We start from the raw sequence: 26,428 nt of genomic DNA, 5'->3' as shown, positions 1-26,428 counted from the left end.
CTTTCAGGACTTGCCTATGCACTTCCTATCTCAGCACCCTCTTCCCTGTTGCTGACGTTTTGCCAGCTGCTACCTCCAGAGCAGCCTCATCTGATGTCCTGAAGACCTCATACCTGTTCACTTAGGAAACATGGAGTCTTCACCCTCCCCACTACAGTCCAACCAGATTCAGCTTCCTTCAACATAAATGCATCTAAATGTTTCCTAAGGTTCTCCCAAGGTTTCCTGGACCATGGCCTTTACAGTCTTGCTTGCATGAATTGATGAACACATAAGTTTTCTATGATCATGTGAAAAATGTGCCCATTAAGTTACAGATTGTGCTACCAACCAGTTACAAGTATTTACAAGGATTGTATGCATTTCTGAAAGGTCCTTTAAATAATAAAAAAGTAAAGCTTCTTAAGACTTCATTTAATCTAAGGATAAAAGGGTTTTGGGGGTAACAAAAGAGCTGAACCACAATGAGTAATCAAAGATGAAATTCAAATGGAACATCCAGGGGGAGTGTCTGAGACCACTGGCACTCTCGTGCTGATGACGTTGGCTGGAGACACTGAAGATACAGAAGATACTGAGAAGAGCAGCAACACCCTGAATGTAGACAGAATGGAAGACCCAGATGCCAATCAGCGACAAGCTGAGATTACCAGCAAGTGCACAGCTGTGATCCCCGTGAAGAGAGAAACAAAGCAAGAAATCAGTGAACTGACTAACACGCTCCCCTGCCCCCCGCAATGACATGACGGGAAGGTTCCACGCAGCCCACACACTCAGATTCCTACTCTATTACCAGACAGGATCCCACACCAGGCAAGCTCTACAAAAATTAGACTTCAAATCAATACTTGCTGTGACTCAGTGATGTGTAGGGCACTGAGTTATCTCCTAGACATGATTCACACAGCTTTCAAATGCGTGGCCGGATGATGGCATTTGCTCTCATTTTATGAGTAACAATAAGTCTCTCCTAGGAGGGGGCTTACGCACCAACTACACCTAGATTGTTGACTCGTCTCCTGCGCCAGGCCCATGTTAGGCTGTAATGATATAAAGACGAGTAGGATGCCACCCATATTTTTGGCTGCTTATAGTCTAATAGAGATAAGCACTGTATGTCTCCTTACCTTCTAGAATATTCTTCCCTAAGATATCACTCCAGTCCCTAGACCCTGGTCAGAGGCCACAGAGGCCCTGGCTACCACCACTTGCCCCAGCCTTGTCATCTCCCCAACACACACACATGCAGAGCCTCCTGCTTAGCCAGACAGTGTGGAGGGAGGGGAGTGCGAGGCAGTCTGAGCTTCAGAAGTATGGAGGGCTCTTGTTAGCCTGTGACTGAAGAGGGGCACAGTGAGTCATTTGCTAAGCTTTTGTTTGCCATCTTCTCATCCACTTTATTCTTATAAAATACGCTCTGATGGGTTTTGTTTGACTCTGTGTTCACCTGGTTCTTCTTGAATATCAAGGTAAGGCCAGACTCATAAGGCTGAGTTCAGAAACACTAGTTCTTTTTCTTAAGTCTTCAACTCTTTAATACCAAATGAGTAATCTCTTATTGAAAGTTTGGTAAATCTCAACTGTTAAACCACGTGAGGAGGTGACCGTGATGGCATGATGCTGCGACGGAATGACACGCACTAACATTCACAGAGCACTCACCATGCGCCAAGCACCAGTACTGGGACTTTATACGTACAGTTCGTTTACTCCTCACAGAAACTGTGGGGAGTAGTTAACATTTTCACCTTATTTTACCAAAAAGAAACTGAAACCCAGAGAACGTGGGAGACTTGCCCAAAGCTGTATCCCCATTAAGAGGTGTGGGTGGCATTTGCATCCATGAACTGTATTCCTGACCTAGGGTTACAAGTGGACCTGTCACATTTCTGCCATGCTTACTGGTTCTGTTTCTTAAGTTAACTTGGTAATTTTCCTAGAAAGTTATCAATTTATTTAGATGCTCAAATGTAAAATATTCTATATAATATTCTCTTAAAATTTTTAAAGTCTCCATATTTGAAGTAATTTCTTCTTGTACTTAATGTTATTTTTATCATTAAATCAGGTGTTTGAAACTGCATGTTTTCATTGTCTCAAGGCTTTTGGGTTATTATTAAAGTCTGCTTTCTAATAGTTTTCTGAATTATTAGTTTCTGATTTAACTTTAAAAACTCCTTCTTTCTTTATTTAAACTCATATTGTTCTTTTTCTTGATTGTTAGTTATTGCCAGTCTTTTGTATTGTCTAATAAGTGCATTTAAGCTCATAAATATTCTGATAATTACTGCTTTAGCCAAATCCCACAGCTTTGATTTGTAGCTACTCACTGTCATTCTTTTCTAAAAGTCCTATAATTTCAATTTGCATTTCTTTTTAATACAAGAGTACTTCAGAAGTCTAATTTATAAATTCTACAAAGATTATTTTTGGTCTGCTCTTGTTATTTCTAATTTCAAAAGATTTGATCAGAGGTTGTGGTTATTATTTATGTTTTGACAATTCACTTTTCTTCTAGACTGTGATAAATATGCTCTACTTCTGTGATGGTTTATGGTTTTCTGAAAGTGGCATGTATTTTTTTTCTGGAAACAAAGCATAATCTCTACATATATCTATTCACAGGGCCTGAAGAGTTAGTCAGATCCCCAGTGGGCTGACTTATTGACTCAATTTTAGAATGTATTAAGATTTCCAAGAAGGGTTGTGAATTTGTCAATGTATCTGAGCACTTTAATAGTTTATTTCCCTCCAAGTGATGCTGGGGCGCACGAAGATGTGTAACTGTTAGACTTCCTCAGTGACTGTACAAGAAGAGGTCTTTTTTTTCACGCTGGATGCCTTGCACTTGAACTCTGTACTGTCAGAAATTTATATTATTGCAAGTTTTTCTATAAGGTGTTTCTTAGAATAGCTATCTTCCACCTTTATTTCCAAACCTTCTCTGTTAATTTTGGGTTGACCTCCTATACATACAGCAGAGGTGGCCTGTGATTTGTAGCTTCAATCTTTGAGCTTCTTTCCCTGAATAGGAAATTTTTATTCATTAACAATTATGGAATCTGTTAACATTTGACCAGTTCCTTCCATCTTGTTTTCTTAAAACGTTTGGTAGAATTCACACAGAAATCACCTAGGTGTGAATTTCTTGTGTGTGTCCATGTGAAAATTAAAAAAAAATCAACTTTAATATATTTAATATTTACACACACACTTACATTTTGTATTCTATTATGTGTCAGGTTTGATAGGTTTTCTTTTATGAACTTTTCCATTTCATCTGAATTGTAAATCTTCTCAGCCTCGAGTAATTGATAACACTCCATATTTATCCTGCTAATGTTTGTAGAATCTGTACTGGGTCCCCCTTTTATTTCTTATATTATTAATGTGGGTGCTTTGTGATGATCTCTTTTTCTTTCGAGATCAGTTTTGCTAATAGTTTAGAACAGTGGTGTCAAACTCATTTTCACCGGGGGCCACATCAGCCTCGTGGTTGCCTTCAAAGGGCTGAATTTTAGGACTGTATAAATGTAACTACTCCTTAACGAGGGGCAAGGAGCTTGGTGCTGTCACTGGGTAAAAACAAGGTGCCGGGCCGGATAAAACACAGTGAAAGGCTGGACTCAGCCTACAGGCTTTGTATTTGCCACCTGTAGTTTAGAAATATTTAAGCTTTTTCAAAAAATCAACTTTTGTCTTTCCTATTTTCTGGATTGGTTGGTTTTTACTTTATTGATTCTGCACCCCCCCCCTTTAGTATTAGTTCTCCTCTACTTTCTTAATTTGCTCACCTTTTCCTGGCTTCCTAAGTTGGAAACAGACTTTTGATTTTAACCATTTCATTTTCTAATATGAGCATTTGAAATCTTCAAATTCCTCTCTACATGACTGCTTTGAGTTACAACCCACATATTGTGTTGTTACAGTTTGATATACAAAACACTTTCCAATTTCTCTTGTGATTTCTTATTTGACTAGGTTATTCAAAACGATACAACTTAACAATGAAAAGATTGAAATAAATCTTGAAAATATTTATTAAGAAAGATAGAAAAGATAAAAATCTCTTTGAATTTGTTGAGATGCTTTTATGGCCTAGAATATGTGATAGCTTGGCCAACGTTCCAAAAATATATGTGTGCTGTGGCTACTTCTGTTGAAAATTATACTAGAGGAGCTAGCCAGGGCAATCAGGCAGGAAAATGAAATAAAGGCATCAGATTGGAAAGGAGTAAGTAGAACTATCTCTATCTGTAGACGATATGATCTTGCATTTAGAACATCATGTCACAACCTGAGATTCAGACCTAGAGTGGCTCAAACTCTTGCTGATGTGTCTACCTGAGCCTGTCTGGCGTTCCAGTCCATGGAGCATGGGTCTTCTTGTTCAGAGAGATAGACTCCTCATCTCAGGGAACAAGAACTACCACGAGGCAAAGTAATGGTTGTTCAAAAGCTCTTAATTATAACCATTTATCCTGCCTGTTCTATCAAAAGCATGTTCAGGCCCATTAAGCGTACCATGATGTTTATGTAACATAATCAATTTTAATCAACATTCTGGTTGCAAAGCTGTTTCTTTTTATCACACAAGCATCATTGATTTATATACTTACTGAAAAGCAAACTTGACTCCTCCCTGTCATGAGGCAAGAAAAATCACATTTTTTTAATGAGGAGTTTTGACTTTGGCACTTTAATCAAGTGTATTGTTACAGTAAATGGAAAAGGCTGATTCAGGACCAGGTCCTCTCTCCTTCCTGGTTTTTCACAGTCAGTTTATTGCTTAAAGATGGTCCTGACAGGGATGAAGAAGCACATTTGCTGAGAAAAAAAGTCTAAACATTATGTTAGGTATGAACTACTTCAACGGGCAAATAACAAGGTTTCTCTCTGGACTTCTGTTTAGTGTTGTGACTGCCATAGCCCTTTTCCCTCTGTGCCCTCATGTCCCCTCCCCCAAGGAGTGATGCGGACCCCTCCTCACACTCTGTGCATGCCTGTTCCATGGCAGTTAGCAAGGGCGATGGGAACTGAGGGAAGAAAACTTTCAAGTGTAAACATGAAATAACAAAAGAAAATCTCTCTCCCCTTTTAAGTGATTGGTGACAGAACTTCAAACTAAAAAGGGAAGTTGATAAAAAAATAGAATAAAAAGTGTGAAGGAGAAAAGGCATTCAAATATCATTTGCCACTACAGATTACAGTATCCTTTCTCTGATATCAGGACTTAGCAGCTGTGAGGCGTTCTGGCCACGTGAAGGTCCTGTGATGTGGGAAGGGGAAAAAGAATTACGAGGGCACACTCAATTTTTAGGTCTAGAACTGAGCCCTTGATTCCACATCCCTCTCCAACCTTTTCCTGCTACAGAATTCTCCCTCTCTGTAAATGGCAACCTCATTTTTCCCAGCTGTCCAGGCCAACCCACAAAAAACTAAACTTCACAGAACTTAACTTTCTCTTAATGTTCATATCCCATCCAGTAGCAAGATCTCTGTACATCACTCATCATAATATATCCAGAATTTGACCACTTTTTACCACCTGCTACTCTAGGGCAAGTCATCATCTTACCTGGTCTTCCTATTTCCACCCCCACCCTCCTCCAGAGCAGCAAGAACAATACTTTTAAGTACAACCAGATCATGTCTCCTGCTAAGAATCTTCCAGGACTTCCCATGGCACTCAGCATGAAATCCAAGTCCTTCCAGTAGCGCCTGTGGGACAACATGATCTGTCCCTCACACTGGTCCTCTGATCCCATCTTCCAGCGCTCTCTCCTGGCTCACTCTGCTTTCTGCCACCCTGACTCCTTGCTGGTCTCTGAACACAGCTGTGACTCCCATCCCCAGGAATGTTATCCTGCCAGATGTCCACATAATTTTCATTTCAAGTCACTCAGCCTTCTACTTCAGTGCCACATAATCAGTGTCACCTTCCCATACCGCCCTCATCTGAAATACCACCATCCATCACTCTGCAGTGTCTTGACCTGTTTTATTTTTCTTAAAGCTTCGCACCACTGAAGTACCCTACGAGCACTTGCTCACAACATTACTGTTGTGTGCCCTAATAGAATGTGTTGTATGACAATGGGACTTCCGGGGGTGCTTTTGTCTTCCCAGCTTCTCTAACTACACTTGGTATAATGTAGCTTAATAAATAGCTGTTGGATTATCCCAGAAACGATTGATTAAATACATACATAAATTTCTGTTTCTATTAAAAATGCTCAGAATATACCCCTAGATACAGAGTAAAGACATGCTGGCCTGTTTCATTGAGATAAACATGATCAGCTCCCTTTGGCTGCTATTATTCTTCAAACAGTATTGTCCCCGTGACAACTAATTACAACAAAAATCAGTTTTCATTTCTGGAAAGAAAACACAAATTCCATTTTTTTCATGATAGGATTTTAAGATAAAAACTTGATTACACAGATGAAAAGCTACATATTCCAGCCTCCTGTGGAACTAGGTTTGAGTATGTGACTAAGATCTTGGACCTTTGGGTTACAAACCACAGTGTCATGAGGTAGCTTCTGGGAGGCTTCCCCAACAGATGGAGGTTATGAGTGCCTTTTGCCCTCTGCTTCTGGGTCTGTTCCTTTACCTTGTTGCTCGGAAAGTGAATGCAGCCATCTTAGAGAATGAAGATGAGGAGCAAAATAGAGGGAAGGAGGAGTGGTGTGCTGGAGAAAGCTAAGGAATCTGAGGGACAGAGTGCCTCACCCTGTACCTTTGGTCTTGGACTGTGGAGACGGAACTAATCTGCTGACTCCCATCCATACTACTAATTGTGAGGCACGTCCTTACTCTCAGATGACCTCAACCCAAAGTTGTATGCTCATGTCGGTAAGAACTATATGGTCCATATATCTGGGACAGTGAGAATTATCTTCTTTCTTTCTCTCATTTCTTTTTCCTTCCTTCCTTCTTCCCTTCTTCCCTTCCTTCCTTTTCCTTTTCCCTTTCCCTAAGATTCTCATCTACTGCATCAAGGTACACAGGGAGTAACTTACATACTTTTATGGTAGCCAATGTTTGGGCCCACCAATCTGGTTGTCTGCCAAAGCAGACTACCTCCACAATAGTTATTCTCCATCATTTATGTTTAGGAAATCAAGTCTGCTTTCCATAAGCATGTGTGATTCTATCTCTAAACTTTCTCCTATATTTTTCTTTTTGGAGATAAAAGCAAAATAAAAGTAACTCTTTTGAAATGAGTATTAAATAATTAATTAATGAGTATTGAGTATTAAAATGAGTAATGGAATGAGTATTAAAGAATCTATGCAGAAATAAAAGTTTGATGCAGAAATATTTAAGATTATAGTTCGGCTATTAACTTTCCTTAAGTAAAATATTGTTATGCTTAATTTAACTTGAACTAATAAAACACATATTCAACTAAACTTTATTAGAAAAAAAAATCATGCTTATTTTAACAAATGCCCATGACTGGTATAACATTATTTAGTTAGTTTGGAAGACAATATGAATGAAACTATTAAAAATCTAACTTGCTACTCAAGAAAAACACAATGATAACTGGTGATGGCACCTAAGGGAATGAACTGCCATAAACAAATAATGTATTTATGGGTCCTCATGAATAACAACAGAACAGAAGAGAGACAAACACTGAAAGGAGAGACAGAGCGGACATCTCTGTGATGTTCTTTTAAAAGTATAATGTCATGAAATGTTTTCTTGTTCCCTCTAGAAGTCAGTCTTTTTTTTGACATCACTTTCCTCTCTCCCAACTCTTCCCAGTGGGTGATAAACTGTCTGAATTATGATTGAGAAAATAGAAAAATACTCACCCAATAGGAAGATATAGAAAACTGATGGAATTTATCTACTTAAGAGTAATAGCAAAGATCCATTTCCCTTGTATCATCTCTGTAACTCTCTAATGCCCAGTCTACAGGCCTGTGCATGCTGGGATGATTGTTTCTCTGCTGCACCATGTGGCGCAGGCCTGACACTTACAGAGAACTTAATTTGTTAACTGTCTTTAAAATGGAAAACTGAGAAGTTGACGTGGGCAAATTTCACTGAAGTTTCAGAAGAGCTCAACTGGCTCACACATTTGAATGCTAATTTATGGGGTAGGGGGAAATCTAGTGAGAACCCCTTCCTGAAAGGGGTCAGATAGCTTTGGATTGTACATATATGAATAATACTTTGTTACAGTTCTATAAAGCCTTTGAATTGGCTTAGTGCCCAGAAGGATATCGTTTGGAGTACAGGGGGAAGGACAGACCACTTATTTCTAGTTTGCTCTGCATCACATGAGGCAAAAATGTAACCCAGCCTTAGAAATTCAAGTTTCCTACAAATGCTGGCCGTGCCCCTGAAGTGCAAACACTAAATTATGCAACATTCAAAATGGCTGCTTTGGCCTTCCTGGAATAGATAATAAGAGGAAAGAAAATTTATCTTAAAATTTACTTCTGTATCTCCAATTATCAAAAGACAGCAGTTTTGTTTTCTTTTTCTTTTAGACTGTAGAATGAGAAAAGCCTGTTTCTTTAAAGAAAGCCAGTTGACTTACAGGTACTGCACTCATTAAGAAGGTGAGAGAGAAAGGAATCATTGACTGACTAGACTCTCACCAACAGGTGGAACTAGGAGTCCACACGAAAGTGTGGGCGTGTGAAATCCGGTTCACCCAGTTTCTCCTGTCTGTCCCAGGCCTGTCCATCTGGACAGTGGCCTGTAACAAACAATCAGAGATGGTGGCAGGGAATGGACTTCACGAAGAACGTGAACTCAGAATGAAAGGGTGGGCGGAGTGTGCCCAGAGTGGGTTTTGTCCTTTCAATATGCAGTGTTATTTGTATGTGAGAAAGAACACCTGGCCACTTTGCCCTTTTCGGTGAAGTTTGCTGGGCTACATTTCTTAGACGGGACATCAAAGTAATATGGAAATCAAAGGCAGAAGGTTACATTTATTTTTTTAAGACCCTGTAGGGTGGACCAACATGTCCACTGTGAAAATCCAGCATTTCTATAACTAAACACAGGGGCCATTTAACTTCACAGATCCCGAGTTCCACCACTTCCGCCATGGCATGTTACATAACCCCTCCTTTAGAAACGTCCGTCTTCTCACACCCTCCGGTGTAACTGGGCCAGTGGGAAGGTGCCCCCGGTGAGAATCCCAAAGGAGAACACAAGCACTTACTTCGGTAGCACGAGGACCTGCACGATGAAGATGCAGAAGAATATGAGACAAGCACAGGTCACGTAGTACTTGAAGGCTGGCAGGGCGGTGTCTCGGTACTATGGGGAGAAGGAGGAGACCATGAAGGGCAGCTCAGAAAGAGAGGGGCTGGAGCAGTCACCTAGCAGCCTGACTCTACCCAGTTCATGCATCACACTCGTAAATTGTAGACTATGGCTCAAGCGAGCTGAGGCTGATGGCTGTTCATCTCCGGCAATGAGGGCTTCCTCCCTCCAAGGGAGCTGTACCTTCCAATGACCACAACTTTTATAAGTTGAACTGTTCAGAAACCCATTTAAAGGTAATTGAATCACTCCAGCCAAGAGAGAGAGAGCACCTGACCAGAAAGAAAAGTGAGTGAATGATGGGACCAGTGAACTGTACAGGTGCCCCAGGTTCCCTTGTGGGTCTGTTGTCCATGGTTATTTGGGGGAAGCACGTAATGTTTCATATAATATTTTACTTTTGAATATTACTAAGACAATGCGATTTCCTCATTCCATTTACTTGTTTTAGTTTTTTACTCTTTATCTTAATGCTGCTGAGAAGTAGTGAGTAATTTACAAGATGGAGAAGACTCTCAGGCTTTGTCTAGGTTTGCATTCACTCTGTTTGCTTGTCTGAGCCTGGATCAGATTCTTTCCCCTTGTCCAGTGCAATCTGCAGTGGCCACACAGCTTTCCATCCCATCCAGGACCGTAAACTGACCAGGGTAGCTGCTCACCTGGGACTGCCCCTGCCTGGGTGATGCAGGAAAAAAGACAGCCACTGTTGCAGCTGAGACTATAGAGTTTCATAATGAAATTAAAGGAAATGAAGTTTCTGTGGCAATGCTATTGCAACCTCCTGACAATACTGGCAGGCTGCATTAGCTGTTCCCCAAGTTATGGGAAGTTATAGTATGTATTGCTTGGGTTTCAGCCGCTGGGGTTTTAGTGTGGGATGTCAGATCTCTGCTTGAATTGATGTTTCTCTCCCTTGGTGCCTTGTGTCCCTCCTGCAGGGTTGAAGGGCAGGTGATAGATGAACAAAAAGTGAGCTTAAATCTCAGTGCTCTCTAAAACTCTCCTCAGAGTTGGCCTCTGCAAATATGTACACATAGACAATGTCAGCAAAAGCTGTGTTTTTAAATGACAATAACCCTCTATTTACTAGCATATTTTTGGGGTAAATTTTGTGATGTAATAGGGAGGATAATTTACATGTTGGTGAAGAAGCTATATTAGCAGAATTGCAGAAATGTGATTACACTCTATGCATTCAATTACACCCTTATCTTCTACCTTCTCCTGGGTTTTGTGCAGAGCTATGAGTTGTAGTACTAATAAAGGAAATGGACTTCTATTGGGAAGGGTGTACTTTACCATTTATACAATGTGTTAAAGTTATTCAAGGATAAATGGTCAAAATAATAGTAATAAATTATATGATCATGTTCCTTCCTTTAAGCTCCCAATCTCAGAATATTCCAGATATTATTTACCACCAGGAGTATGTATTGAGAATGATGACTAGCCAGGGACAGAAGCTGGGTTGCAAGAACTATGGCAAAACAATATATGTATGTAAGAATAATAGAAAAGGTAAAAAGAGTTTGGATATAGTTAGAGGCATTTTTAATGTCCCAACTAAAAACACAAGTATAATTTCATGAAGGAATTTGAAAAACTAAAATTTAAAAAAAATGACTGATTTTAAACAAAAACATAGCTTACCTCTTTTTCTAGAATTTTATTGTAGAAAAGCAGTGAGATTCTCTGAATGTCTTCAGACTTGAGCCATTGCCTAGAAATAAAAAGGGCAGACATCATAAAACCAAGCCTTCAACCAAACATCTGGAAGTACTTTTTAAAAATGACTTGCATTCCTCTTTCTTTATTGCAGATCATCCAAAACTGAATATTTAAAAAAATGTGTAATGCCAAATCACTGGATTTGGAGATTCCACTGGATATGGAATCTGCAAATACAACATTCCTGTTCACATACTGCCCCCCTCAGAGAATATGACATTACAAACCAACTGTCATACCAAATTGAACCTCAAATTATTTCAGTTAAATAACCAGGGAGTCAAGCACATCGGTGAATGTGTTCCCTAATGTTTTACTGAAATCACATGGCAGTGTCGTGTTCTGAAGGATTCGGTTCATGGAGAAGCACGGTTTTATGTGTAGCAAGCAGCACATCACGGAACGTCAAACCCATTTTGTGTCCCTTCAAGTACTAGGTGAGGAGGTTTTGCTTCTTTTATACTTACTACAACATTATGTTGTCGTATTTTAAGGAGCAAGTGGTTCAGATCACTAACATAGTATGTTAATACACATATGTAAATACATACATACATTTATCTCAAATGTGTTAAAAAATGCATTCAAAAATATGTGATTGAGAAAAGTCTCAATCACATATTTTTAAGAAATTCACTGAAATAGAGAAAGAGCTCAAGGGCAAAACTGGTCACTGGAATGCTGTATATAATCACAAGCTAAACCGCAGCACCGGATATAAGGCTAAGCAAGCCGGGTGCACGGTGCCTGACACAGTCATGCATTTGGCCATAACATTAACAGCATTTTCTGAAATAAAGCTAAGTAAGAAAAAAATTGAAATCTGTGCATCAAGAAAAATGCCTAGAAATAAATATCAACAGTGACCAACTAGTTTGAATGAATCATTAACTGTGTTGCATTTACATTTCTACTTTTCTTAAATATTTGTATAATTTAAAAATATAATAACCTGAATTATAATGCATATGCATATATGTATATTTGTACATGTGTATATAACTTATGTCCACATCTATATATAGGGAGAGAGAACATATGTATGTTAAGACATTAGAGATAAAATGATATTTTATGTAAAATTCCAAGAAAATGTTTTATCTGTTCAAACAAAAATCAATTCACATGAATGTATTATATAGTACTTTCCAATACACTGATCGTCTCTCTGTAGATTCAGACTCCTTGAGATACATTCGGGAAATAAAGGGTGACGGCCTTGGAGGACCCAGGAGAAAAGGCCAGGTGAATGGATGCACTTCACCTGGTAATCAGCCACTTAGTGATTTCATACCAGGGACCCTAAATGGACACGATATTTCACTATAGGAGTAACAACAAGTAACAACAAGTTAACACAAGAGACCAGCACATCTGAGGAGGGACATCTCCAGGTCTACCTGGACTGTCCTGTGCCCAGACATTTGGAGAGCTGGGAAGGCTCTCATGCCCCCGACCGTGAGGAACTTGACTGTCCCACAAGACAACTACACACAGCGCACTTTCAACCAAGGCACAGACGTCAGAGGAATGCGTTCCAGAATAACTACCACTAAAAGTGAGAGCTGTAGTGATAATTTTGGTTTCCAAGGCATGATCTTTAGGTTCAGGGAAAGAAGCACTTCTGGTGTTTCTTATTACTGCACTGGCTGCAGAAATTGTTCTGTTTGATAAGACTACTTGGAGGAATCAAAGGTTGGTTAATGTACAAAAAAGAACATGAAATAAAATTTGAGATAAATTATAACTGTAATCATTTTCCGAACTGTGCATTTATCAAACTATGACTCATGTATAGAAGTAACTTATTAAAAGGAGTTTCTTTCTTTATTGAAAAAGAAGAATCTAATTTAAAAATGTTCCTGTATGCTATAAGCTTGAAAGTGAGACTGAAATGTATAGAGTGGACATAAAACTAGCTCCTCACTAAGTTGCAGGGAACCTTATTTCTAGTTTAGGTTTCAGGTGTCTATCTGTCTGTGTCCTGCAGGTAGACAGGGAGTGATCAAGACCAGGCTTCTTTTTCCTTGTGTCCCTAGCACTTAACGTTGAGTTTTTAAAGCCACAAACACAGGATTGATGCTTTGGGAAATGATGTAATTTCAACCACATGTTGCCTTGAGAGCCCACAAGAGACTTTAGGCAGGTGTTAAATTAATGTACCAGTGTATCTGAGTTGCAAGTGCAGCCCAGCCAAGATACTTTATTGTGTATATATGCAATTGCACACACACCACATAGACACATACATATACTCATGTAACACTTTCATAAGCCCTGTACATAGTCTAGAACAAATACTTAAAATGAACACTCTAGAAGGGGCACACATTTTGCAAAGATGTGCAACTTAATTTTCAAGGTAGAGTTCTAGGTAAAAATCATTTACATTTTTCAAGAGTCAACTTTCAGGTTAAAAAATAGTCAGGTTTCCATAGGGTGGAAACTTTTCCATGGAGGCTTTTCATTTGGACCTACTGATGTTTATGCTATTTAATTCAATGAAAATTTATTGAATGAACAAGCACCTAATGTGGTTTCAAAGGTTGATGAATGTAATCATTCTGTCCAGAACATGAATGCTACCACTTTCTTTAATTTTTTTCTCTGCATTTCAGGGACCACCGAAAATTATAACAGCAATTCTTAGACTGAGTAGACACTCATAAAATGCATAGACTGAATAATATATTTCTCCTGCCATCAAAAGCTGGTCTTCCCATTGTCTTATGAATTTGGATTCTAAGGCACAAGACTCTTCCTGAAAATTAGAACATAGATATCTCCACGTTCTCTGGTTTTGCACAGGGAATAAAGGCATTCTGAATGGATAGTGTTACAAGACACGGCTTAAAGGTTTTCCCTTATAGAATTCTTATTGATCTTTCATATTACCTCCTGAATACACTTCGCTATGATTTTTCTTTCCGTGTTTACATCTCATGCTGTTTGTTAGCAATTTACTTGGAGAGTATTTATTAGGCAGCAAATAACAATCTTTTCAAATAATAGAGTTTGAAATAAGAAATGAATGATAATTTAAGATTAAAAAGTACTCACTTTTGTGCATTAATTCCATCAATTGCTTGAATCATCCTTTCATTCAATTCTTCTTCAAATCTTTTCTTTTGTGACTTAGTTCTACATAAAAAAAGGAAATATAGTGGATAAAAATCTTACTATTAAAATAAATATTAGGCCCATTTTTCTACAATGCCAAAACCTCTGTTTAATTAAGTACAAAAGGAAGAGAAAAGAAAGAAAAGAGCCTATACACAGCTTTTTCTTTATTAACAGCAGCCACTGTGTGTGTGGATCAAGAGAACTGACTAGATCTTTGGTGCAGTAAGATATGGCCTTACCATCCACTTAGAGTGAAATTTTTTTTAGGTCATCAAAAGCGACACTGAAGGAGAGATACTTGCTGTTTGAGATAAAAGAATTTTTGCTCCAAGAGACACATTAGCCCTTGACTGGTCGCCTTTAGAAACTTTATTTTATGACAGAAGACCCTGGCTTTGGAAATCCCTCTGCAAAAATTTGGTTTGGTTGACAAAAATAGTTATTCCTGGTTCATGTTTTCATTGGTCTGCTTTCAAGAATTTGAAGAACTACAGTTTTTTGTGGGCATATCAAAGCTTAATTGTATGTATTTGAATGTTCCTCCGTGTTTGAAAGCACTATTCACAGGAAACTCCACTTATATTTGCAGACCACTCGATCTTAGAAGCAAATAATCTTCAGCTATAACATGTTTTTTGAATAAATTATGACAAAGACATAATAAGTTCCTCAAGGTTAACTTGACAATTAGCCTGAGAATAGATAGGAGAAAACTGAAATAATAACCGCTTTTAAAAGTTAAACACCGGCAAAGAGTGAAAGCCCAGGCCGGCCCGCGCCTGAGTCTAGCCGTGGGCAGGTCACCTGGTCCAGTGTGCAAGGAGTATGTGGCTTCTCTGTGCTCTGGCTATTTAAATTGCCACTGGAATAGACCTACTTTATTTCTGGAATAAAAATCACACTTTTCTGAGTTCAAAACTGCCTCTACATATAGACAAGATCATTACACATGCAATGCCAAAGTTATCTGTAATTAATCTCATGGAATCGTCATTAATGAGCTGATGTGCACTGCAACTTTGTCAGCTCCTGTGGATTTGTGACTTCAAATCCTGTCTTCTTTCTACAGGCCAAGGGCGGTCTTGGTTCAAAAAGAGAATTACATTAACTGATTCAGATACAGACACAGAGACAACTGAATTACGAGGTGTTAACATGCCAAATTCCAAGCTGTTTGAAGAAGACAAATTGTTATTTTTTATACTTTTTTTTTTAAAGCCAGAAACTTTAGCAATCATCTAGTCTGGCTCATCCTCATTCACAAATGAGAAGTTACCTTCATTTTACACCCTATTTAGGCCCTGGCTGGTGTGGCTCAGTGGACTGAGTGCCAGTGTGCAAACCAAAGGGCGCCGGTTCAATTACCAGACTGGGCACATGCCTGGGTGTGGGCCAGGTCCCCAGTAGGGGATGTGTGAGAAGCACCCACACTTTGACACTTCTCTCCCTGTCCTTCTCCCTCTCTTCCCCTGTTTAAAAATAAATAAATAAAATCTTTAAAAAATGAATACATCCCTTTAAAAAAGACGCTTAAAAAAAAAAAAAAAAACAGCCCTAGACTGTACATGAGTTTCTTGACTTCAATTTGGTGGCTTTCTTTATCTCGAAGTCTCTCCAAGTCTAAGAAGGACCAGTTGTAGGTACCTTGAGCTCAAAGAGAAAACGAAACCCTTCCATGTGATGCCTGGGGCTCACATGGCATTGTCTTTGTGAGTTTCTTCTGGAACTCGCTTGGCCAGTGCTTGTACAGTGGGCAATGCAGTAAACATGGCACATGAGGTAGCCAATGAATGCATGTGATTTTGCACCTTGGCATTCACCAATTATCTAGACAACAATTATTAACCTATAAACAGTTTTCTTCTCTCTGTAATTTTGTGACTTCTGCTATGGAAACGATAGATACCCTTGGGACTGATAACCTACCCACCAGGAGTTCTTCACTTGCCAACCAGGGCTTTGTTCCTCAGACTTCTGGGGTTTCTGACCTTCTTGTTCTTGTTTCTGCCTCTGGGCCCCACCACTGGCCTCCCCACTGCTCACTGCCCCTAATCCCTCTTTCTTTCCAATTTCTCTCCATTGTTTCTCCCGAGCTCCCTCCCTAACTTGTCCCACCCCTACACCTGGGCTTTTATTTCTGAGGAGACAGGGAAGAGGTTGTGTGTTAGCTCAGATGATGCTTCAACAGCACGTGACACCGACTCATGTCCAGGCTGGCACAGGCCATGTGACAAAGCCAGGACATGTAAGGGAAGTCCAGGTGAGGCTGACTTGAAAGTCAAGCTCTCTCCATGAGGCCTTGGGGCCACCAGAGATCACTGACCACAGAGGAAAGTAGAACAGAGACGGAGGAGGCTCCGAGGAAGGTAGGCGGGACAGGGGAGCAGCTAGGAAAGCAGGCTTTGGCGCTGCAGAGTCAGCACACAAATCCTGGCCTCGCCTCTGCCGGCTGTGTCACTTTGGGCACTCTCCTAGCCCCCTGCACCTCAGTTTTTTCCCTTCTAAAAGGATAATGGCCATTGTGTCTACCCTAGAGGAATACTAAAGATGACACTGGATTTTCCATAGGCTCAGTACAGATACAAATGATAGCTTATGATCACTATCCTCCAAACAGCACTCATCCCAGGGGACACTGCCCACATTACGCCGGTGCTCCCCCAGGCATTTCCAAACTGTCATTTTAGAAAACAGACTCTTGGAGCACAAATTCAGGGAGGAGCAGATAGACAAAGAAGAAAGATCAGGAATAAAGTGAAAAGATATTCATGAAATTTCTGTGCATAGTTGCTCGGAGACATGCTCCTGTCTAATTGGCTGCAAGAGTCACTCCGTCTCAAGTTATGTTACGGGGTCCACAATATCCCTAAAATTGGCTGGAGTTTTCTTTAATATGGCACTTGTCACTTCAAACAGAAAGCCTCAAAAGCTCAAGAACCCAATTAATGTTACATCTCAATGTTAAAACTTCCAATTGCACACAAAATACAAATTAGAGCTCATTACAACAAAGTCCCCTAGGGGGACTGATCTGCATTCCTTGCCATGTTTTGCAGGTAACAATCTACCTAATTGTGTCTGCTTTTTAATTGGATACCATGCATTTTCTACAAGAATAAACTCACCCTTCTGCAGCGAAGGAAAGGCTGGCTTGAGTTTGGGGCCTTCCATTAATTATCCTAATTACTTTGATAAGAAATACTTAATTCCCACACCAATACTAAAGTACACCTCTGACCCCCGAAGCTAGAGGAACATGGAAAGAAAAGTCATTAGTGGCTGTGACTCCTCCGTGGAGGGCGACAGGGGCGTGGAGACGTTTGCGGGAGTTTGTTTTCTTTCCTGAGAGGTTGGGCAGCCCTTTTTCTACTACAGAATGCCTGGTCTTATCTTGCTGTGATCTCTAAGATTAATCAGAAAAAAACATGTCATTTTAAGAAGCCTACTCATTTTAAGAAAATTCAGTTTTTTACTCCATATTAGTATTAAGAAGGGTCATTTTAAGAAAATGATGTCAACTTGGACTGTGATTACCAGGTGGTGTTTTCTTCCTCCCTGTCTTCATTCTAATAACACGACACTGACGATCCTATTTTTAGAAGCTTGAGAGCAATTTAATAGGGCTCTTCACAAGTAGCTGCTCTTTTAGAAGAAACAGCCTTCAAAATTACTATAATTGATGATAATTACTTTCAGAAATAAATAAAAAATAAGCCTTTAAAAATTACAAAGTGGAACATATACCATACCTTAAAGTGCGATTTTGAAAATTATGCTGACCCATTGGTACATCCTATTAAAAAAGAAAAGGCTATTAGTTGCCAAAAACGTACTTTAAAAATATAATTGCAACGGGAACTATGTAAAACACATTTCTACTTTTATCATGTACAGTAGTAGTTAGTAACATATAATTACCTATTGGAGAAAAAGAGCTTAAGTATAAATGTGAAAAAAAAGATTTAAAACTCAGTGTATATTTAGAATGTTGGTGTCGTCTGTAAGCGCTGGATGTTGGGAGTACCAGAATGGTTGTCTGGATTTTTAAAATTTACATTCTCCTGCTATTCAAAGATATGGTTTCAAACAATGGCCTATACAAAACTGTTGTTAGAGTTACTGTAGACATCTTACGGTCATGGGAAATTCTCGTTTGACGTCAGACAAATATTTAAAAAATGCTTTAACACACAAACATAATCACAAAATCTATAGTCCATCCTTATCATTAAACTGGGTTGTTAAGAAATGATACCATTGGTTATGTTCCAGTTAAAGGTGAGATCATATGGTATTTGTCCCTCACCACCTGGCTTATTTCACTTAGCATAATGCTCTCCAGTTCCATCCATGCTGTTGCAAAGGGTATAAGCTCCTTCTTTCTCTCTGCTGCGTAGAATTCCATTGTGTAATTGAAATTAAGAACATTGTAACAATAGCCAGAGGGGAGTGGGGAGGGGATAGTGGGGAGAGGGGTCTATAGGAGCTACTATAAAGGACACAAGGACAAAATCAAGGGGGAGGGTAGAGGTGGGGGAGGGAGGTGGGACTGGCTGGGGTGGGGTGGAGGAATGGGGAGAAAATGCAGACAATTGTAACTGAATAAAAGTAAATAAATAAATTTAAAAAAAAGAAATGATACCACTGGTTAAGAATGCGTATCAGGGAAGCCCCTTTGTAAAGTATACGATTGTCTGACTACTGTGCTGTACACCTCAAACTGATACAAAACAGCAGTGAAGGTAAACTGTAATTGAAAAATAAAGATTTCTCTTCTGGCATGACCTGAAATATAAATATAAATATATATATGTATGTATGCATGTGTGTGTGTATATATATAGATATATAGATATATAGATGTATAGATATAGAGAGAGAATATGAAATTGTGAACCATTGATCAAAAAGAAGAAATCAGCATATGAGTGCTGCTAGTTCCTGAGAACAGAATGCGAGGAAGCCACCCATCAGGGTTCATCAGTGGGGCATCCAGTGCCAAACGTTCCATAGTAGATTAAAAACACCCACGAGATTCACTTTTATATATTTATAGTGGAAATTAAAAGTTGAAACAAAACTATTCTAAAGAAACTTTTCTTTGCTGCTTTATCCCCAAGGTTAGGTTAAATACATTAAGGAAATGCATTAGGTAAGGTAAATACCTTACCTAGGGAAAGGTAAAGCATTCAAAATAACTGAACTCCAAGTTTTAATATAGAAAGTAAAATAATACATTGTTCACCAGCTCTATCACTGTTGAATCAAAAGTCAGCAGAGCTTGCCCTGATTGGTGTAACTCAGTAGGTTGGGCATCATCCTACAAACTGAAAGGTCGCTGGTTCGATTCCAAGCCAGGGCACATGCCTGGGTTGTGGGGCAGGTCCCTGGTTGGGGGCCTGTGAGAAGCAACCGATCAATGTTTCTCTCTCACATATTTTTAAAAAATACAGACTCAATGGAGCCCTGTATAAGGGATTGGATAACAGAAATAACTTCTGGCAATGACAACTTTTCAAAACTGCAATGTATTAATAAGAATGACAATAGGATCTTTCTGAAAGTGAGTGAGGGACACAACTAAGTAACAGTCACATGGGCTTCGTGTGTTAAACAAAGACTTGGAATTTTCTTAAGATACCCTATCTTGCTCCTGAGGCAGCCCCCAGGTTCTGTGTCTGTGAATGGTGAAAAAAGCCAGTTATGAAAACTGCATTTGTTCAAGAGGTCCTCTGCTTTCATAAACAACTTCCTGAAGCTCACCCACTAGACCTTGCAACTGTCCCTTGAAGAAAGCATATTCTCCAACACAACAGATGAAAGCCAGGCTAAAGTCTTTCCTGGGGTCCCATGCTGAGATAATAAGGGAGACAGGCACTGGTAAGTCCCGGGCCAATAAGGACTGTGGAGAAATAAACAACTACAACAACATCAAAAACACACCTGTAAAATAACATAAGAAACAGCACAGAAAAGAATGTTCTAATATTTATATATGATTCTTATTTCTTGAAAACCAACCGACCAGCTGCTGGTGAACAACAAATCTCAATGAGAAATATGATTATTAGCCATTAGCATTAATAATAAATATAGCATTGAGCAAAATTATCTAAATGATTATTATATTTTCATAAGAGTGATAAAAGCATTGACTTCCACTGAAACTCAATACTCGCATCCTAGGATGCTCTTCTTCAACAGTTCTAAATGCTCAATGGCCCCAGGTGCCCCAGACCTCTTTTGATCTCTTCTTAATAACTTCCTCCAGCTTCAGAGCTTCACATATCATCTGAAACCTGACCCCTTTCACATTCACACCTCCAGCTTGGGCCTCTTTCCTGAGTTCTGGCCTTGCACATCCACCAGCCAACTTCCTAGCTGCACTTAGCTGTCTAAAAGACATATTGATTTAAAGATGTCCATTAGCAAAGTCTTGATTCTTCCATCTTAAATCATCTGATGCATCATTCTCACTTCGACCCTTGCACTCTTGCCCCATTATTGCAAAGTACATTATATCACGCCCTTCCCACACTCAAAATCCTCTGGTGACTTTGCATTATACTTAGAGTGAATTAAACACAATTCCTTAGTGCGTCTCAGCCTGATGACTTTCCTTACTCATTGTCGATGACACTACAGACACACCAGCATCCTCTCGGGACCCCATGGACACCACATTCATTTCCCTCTTAGAACCACTGAATGTGTTGTTTGCCAGTTTCCTCCTCTCTGGCTTTGAAACTTCCCCAGCTGTTCTGCCCGGAGCGATCACACCACTCACTCCCATGCACACCGCTCCGTTCCATCTTCCTCGTGGCCTTCAGTGGGCCCTAAAATGGCCACATGCCTTTGTGCTCTACTCCTGTTCGCTCTCTTCTCAATAGAATGCAGACTCCTCCAGGGTTTGTCCTGGTGGTCTCTCTTATGGGTGGTCTGATGGATCATGGTCTGTCAAGCCACATTTATTGTTTAGTTAAAAAAAGACCAAGGGCAGTTGAGAGGAGAATTATAACTAAGTCAAACGAGGATGCTGAGCCCTACCTGTCGGGCTTGGGTGTGTCTTTTGTGACATGCTGGGAGGTGTGGGACACAGGAAGACCAGGAATGCTCACTTTTACCTGACAGACTGGCATGTTTCTCCTTAGCAGCTAATGAGAATGACATAACAGTCCATTTTCTTTTTTACCTCAACTCCATCCCTCATACAGTTAATTTTACCCAGAGGTTGTTTTAAAATCTAACGATACCATTGGGATTATTCTAAGTGCTTAATTATATTTATTTTTCTTTCCTCCTATGGGTCTTTCTATTTTCTATCTGCATTGCAGCATTCTTATTGAAAATGCCCCCGTTGTAAGGAGCTTTGGGACTTCACGCTCTGATGGAAGGAGGAGTGATATGAACAAGTAACTCCAACAATAGAATGTACATTTTTGCTCACACAGCCTGAACATCCAGGCGATGAAGAGGCAGTCTTAGTAGTTCTATTCACTGCAAGGACATCACGCTTTCACTGTTCTTTTATTAAGATGCTCAGGCTTTTTACTTAATGATAGCAAAAGTAAAACACAAAAAAAACCATGAATTTAAAAAAAAAGTTCAGTTGTAATCGTTGGTACTGTCAGTTGTAAATAAAGTCTTGTGTTATAAAGTCATTATCGAAAATCAGCCAAGGTGAAAACCCCTAGCAATGCAAGGTCGGTGCTCATTCACACCCTAATAGCTGTTTGTAAGGAGACTCTCTGAGAAGTCAGAGATGGTAAGCTTGCTTCATTACAGACAGAAGTTATTTTAGCAGGCGATGCCTTTTGGTTTGGGGAACAAGCCTTCATTCAGTGCTAAGATGCTTTGGAACAGGGGGAGGGCATACCGTGGTGCTGATCTTGCCATTCTCCGTGGTCATACTGTCTCTGTGGTGCAGGTGTGCAAAGGGCTTGGCCGCCCCCCAGGACTCCAGGTACCGGGTCATGCGCACGGAGGCCCTCATCTTGGCTCCATCAAGGGTGTGGCGAGGCCTGAAGAGGTGCTGGGGACTCCGTCGTTCGCCCTTGGGGTGGGAAAAAAGCATTACACCTGGCGTGCCAAAGGCGCACACCTTCTTCCTACTGCACCCCTTCAAGAAGTTGCCCTTGACTAAGTGCATTCCTTTAACATCACCCCCTTCACCTTCCTACTGCACCCCTTCAAGAAGTTGCCCTTGACTAAGTGCATTCCTTTAACATCACCCCCTTCACCTTCATGGCTTCCGCCCTCATTCCTTCCGAGCCAGTGATGTGCAGTGTTACAAGCTGTTTGAGCTGAGTGATTTTTTTCCAGATAGCAAAAGTTATCTGTAATTTAAACTTAGGAAAAATAGCCATTTTAATAGGTATTTTTATAAAGTAAATTCTTAAACAGATATACGGACCTGTTTCAATTTTTTCTTGATTGAGTTTCCCTAATGTGACTGGCATATAGGCTGATGTGGTTTTTAGTGCTAGTAGTCTCATCCATGATTTGGTATTCTTTGTATGAACACGATGTATTTTGTATTCTTTTTTTGTTTTTTTGCTTTTTCCCCGTGGCACTTCCCCATCACCCCATAGTTTTTCCTGCTCTCACACATCTGTCTGTAGATCAACTGTAAAGTGCCTCCAAAGGTGAACCTGGGGGTTGAGGGAGCCTGCCAGGAGTAGACATCACACACGTGACCCTGTTGATTTTGTGGTATGGGTTTTGACAGGTTAGGAGTGTTTCTTGCTCATATTTGCGCCATTTAACAACCTCTCACAGTTTTCCATGTTTAATCTTTAAATAGCAACAATGCTCATTTGGCAGGAATCTGGGAAACATTAAGAGATGAGAGCTCTAAGGCCCTAGTTCTGGCTGACAGGTGTGAAGAGAGGAGTCAGATCCTAACCTTCTGGATGGGCGGGGTGTCTTCCAGGTAACAAAGGGTGTTATTGCCTGGTAGTTAAATGTGTCTGCATACACATGTCCTCACACAAATGCAGAGGTGACACTTAGTTGTTCATCTTTTAGAAATTCCTTCTTTTCCTTTTTCTTATATGTTCATTCTATTTCATCTCATTTTTATCATCTGAAGGTCTAAGCAAAACATTTCTCTTTACTTTTCCAACTGCCAGGCTATGTCCCAGGAGCATCAGGAATTAACATATACATTGACTAACATATGCGACCTTGTCAGAGAGAGCAGTTATTTCCATTATTTCTTTAATAAATACATTGAAATTCATTATTTAAAACACGTTCCATAATTAAAATGCCATATGCATTTAAAGTAATTTTAGAGGCCAAGACTTACACTGATTCTTTACTGAAAACACTTACCTATACAGCAATTTGACCCCCTGCCTTTTCATCATAAAAGTCATAGGCTAATTATAGACTCTTTACCATACTGACCTTGGGGTTGATTACAAAGTAGGTTTTCACCAGGTGCTGCTTTAAATATGGGTCCCTGATATCACCGTCTCCTTCCTCCACTTTATAAGCTCCATTCAAGTGTTCCAGAGTGACAGAAGAGATGTGAACACGCCTGAAATGCCATTTTAAAGCCATAATCAAGATATGGAAGGATATGCACAAAAGAAGATTTTCTCTTTATTTGTGATTTCAGAAATAATTTCTTCCCCTTCGCACAATGAAGGAACGGCTGTATGCCCTTGGTAAAATGGACTGTGACTTTTAGAAAGACACTTATGAGGTCAGGAGCTACTCCTGTTTGGAGCATCTCAGCACTCACAGAAGCCTGCTTTGTGGGTGTGGCGAATAACAGCTTGGTCATAAAGAATTTTTGTATATGAGCATATTTGTTGAAACGCATACCAGAAGCATTTTAGAAAGTGTGCTGATCTGTATAAAAGTTATGGGTTTTCTATCTCAATGTTTGCTGTCCCGCTTCTCCAAATTACAGCATTTGCACTGAAATTCTCTCGTCTGAAATAGGCTCTCCCCGGAGATGGACGCTGCAGTTTTCTCAGTTTAACAGTATTGGTTTCAGAGGTCACCAATACTGGCGAAATGCCATCACTGCACTGCAGGAAAAAACATCGACTTATGTCTCTATTCATAAACTGGCTAATAAGTAAAAGTCTGTAATTTAGAATCTGATATCAATAGTCTTTGACCGTGGGTCACAGGGGTGGTAGAATTTGAACTTGACAGGTCATGTTTATCTGATTAATGAAAGAGGCTGTAGGGCGTGAATAACATAGAAATCATCCAACACTGAGCAGTTAAGTTAATAACCTGCTGACTAACCATGGAGCCAACTTGAAGAGAGAAATCCAATGTGCGGCCTTACCCTGGGACCCCTCCAGCTTCCATGTGATTGGCCAAGGTAACGTCATGTGACCACACATCATACTGCCACTTCTGCAGACCAATCACGCCACAGAGGACGTTCCCGGAGTGCACTCCCACGCGCATGTTGATGTCAACTCCAGTAGCATCCCTCACTTTCCTAAAGAAAAGGAAACTTACGTCATCATCCAGGAACGGCCTCTCCTTCCTTTAACTCTTGGCCAATTTTCAAGACACTTTATTATTCAGAATTTCTCGGGCTATTGGAAATATTGTCACCAATTCCCCTATAGCAGCTGATTACTGCCGTGAGCCAAGAGAAAGGGTTTTTCTTTCCGGTTACTCCCAGACTAGACCTACGCTCCGGTGCTTTGGCTAGTGAAGCCACATGAGGCCAGGCTGTGGCGAAGAGGCAGCATTTTGACTATAGCTTTGCTTCTCCAACTGACGGGTGTCAAGCACCTTTCATGTGCTGACGCTGCTCTGAATTTTCACAGTGGAATCAGGGCACGTTGCCCAGTGCTGTCCGGAAGGCTCTCAGGCGCCATTTGCAATCCCAGTGCTTAGCGCAGTGTATGCCCCCCATGCACAGACAATACAGCTTCTCTGTGAGCTTAATAATGACTTTAGCCTGAAGGGCAAATTAAACAAATACCCATGCAGTTAAAGCTTTTTAATTGTGCACATTCTTTAACAAAAATGAAAAATACTTTTAAAAAAAGCTACAATAATGCATATGGTGTCATTAAAAAGAAACTAATTTTTAAAATCACTTTATTATTTTTATTTAAATTTTAATTGGGGTGACATAGGTTAATAAAATTATATAAGGTTTCAGGTATGTAATTCTATAACACATCATCTGTATATTGTATTGTGTACTCAAAGTCAAATCTCCCTTCAACACCATTGCAATCCCTTTACCCTCTTCTACCTCCCCCCCACCCCACTTTCCTCTGGCAATCACCTTACTATTTTGTGGGTCTATGAGGTGTTTTTATTTTTTTGCTTAATCCCTTCAAATTTTATTCCAGCCTCCCAACCCCCCTTCCCTCTAGCAGCCGTTCAAAAATACCTTAGGACCCTGTCTCCAACTCATTACCAGAGACAAATGAAGAACTTTCTTTTAAAGGAAGATGACAATGCTTGGTAATGCTTATTTATTTCTGCCAGCTATGTGTATTTATCAATTAAAATATTATTGTAAAAGAAGTATGCAGGAAGGTGGCCCCAGTTACCCGAGAGCAACAGCCCCAGAGGCTCTGTGAAGGGAAACATGACACTGATTACAGAGCAGCAAGGGGGAAGGGTCACCAGGGTGGGCTCCAGCAAATGAAACTTAAATGCCTCAGAATGAAGTAGGTAGGTATAGATGTCATGCTTAAATGATAAAATGACATCATTTGAGCATGCTAAAAACGATAAAAAGAAACAGACCTACAATGTAAAAAAAAATGGCCTCCTGAAAAAGGAATATGGAAAGTTATTCCCTTCTCTTTCCTTCCTTCCTCTTCCCTTCCCTGCCCTTCCTCTCTATCGTCTTTTCATGGATTTCCCCCTGAAGACAACAACCTATTTGGCATTATGCAGGTCATCCAAACCCTTCATTCCTGACCACAGGAAGGACCACAACATCTACATCACATAGGAGACCCGCCCCTGACACTGCTCTCCAGTGGCAGTGAGTGCTATGGCTGCCCAGGCCCTGTATGGTCCTCACTTCTAGGCCTTTGCTCAGGATGGCTCCTCTCTCTGCTCCCCACGCCCCTGAGCTTCCTTTCCCTGACAGGGTGTGGGTGTCACATGGCCAGTTTGCCTTGTTTTTCCATCTGTGGCTTAGGCATGACCTTGTCCTCACCCAGGGAGGCTTTCTGGTCTCTGTTTCTAGGTTGATGTAGGAATCCGTTCTACATGCTCCAACCTCCCTGAGTGCAGGCAGCACTCCCGTTTGTGTCCGCATCTG

General features: G+C 40.2%; 1 protein-coding gene across 1 annotated transcript in view; it reads right to left on the bottom strand.

Annotated features, from left to right (window-relative positions):
* The window catches only part of ADCY2 (adenylate cyclase 2), a 344,352-nt gene that overhangs the window by 71,576 nt on the left and 246,348 nt on the right, over nucleotides 1–26,428 (bottom strand). Inside the window, exons 8-14 of the mRNA XM_024578430.3 lie at nucleotides 24,467–24,625; nucleotides 23,566–23,698; nucleotides 22,031–22,207; nucleotides 17,904–17,947; nucleotides 14,092–14,172; nucleotides 10,954–11,023; nucleotides 9,200–9,297 (exon numbers count right to left, since the gene is read on the bottom strand). Coding sequence (XP_024434198.3) covers nucleotides 9,200–9,297; nucleotides 10,954–11,023; nucleotides 14,092–14,172; nucleotides 17,904–17,947; nucleotides 22,031–22,207; nucleotides 23,566–23,698; nucleotides 24,467–24,625 — 762 coding nt within the window. The remainder of the gene's footprint in view (nucleotides 1–9,199; nucleotides 9,298–10,953; nucleotides 11,024–14,091; nucleotides 14,173–17,903; nucleotides 17,948–22,030; nucleotides 22,208–23,565; nucleotides 23,699–24,466; nucleotides 24,626–26,428) is intronic.

This window comes from Desmodus rotundus, chromosome 1 (assembly GCF_022682495.2).
Source record: "Desmodus rotundus isolate HL8 chromosome 1, HLdesRot8A.1, whole genome shotgun sequence".
NCBI classification, from domain to species: Eukaryota; Metazoa; Chordata; class Mammalia; order Chiroptera; family Phyllostomidae; genus Desmodus; species Desmodus rotundus.
Note: the sequence above shows the minus strand (reverse complement) of the source record. Positions and strands in the feature narration are given on the sequence as shown.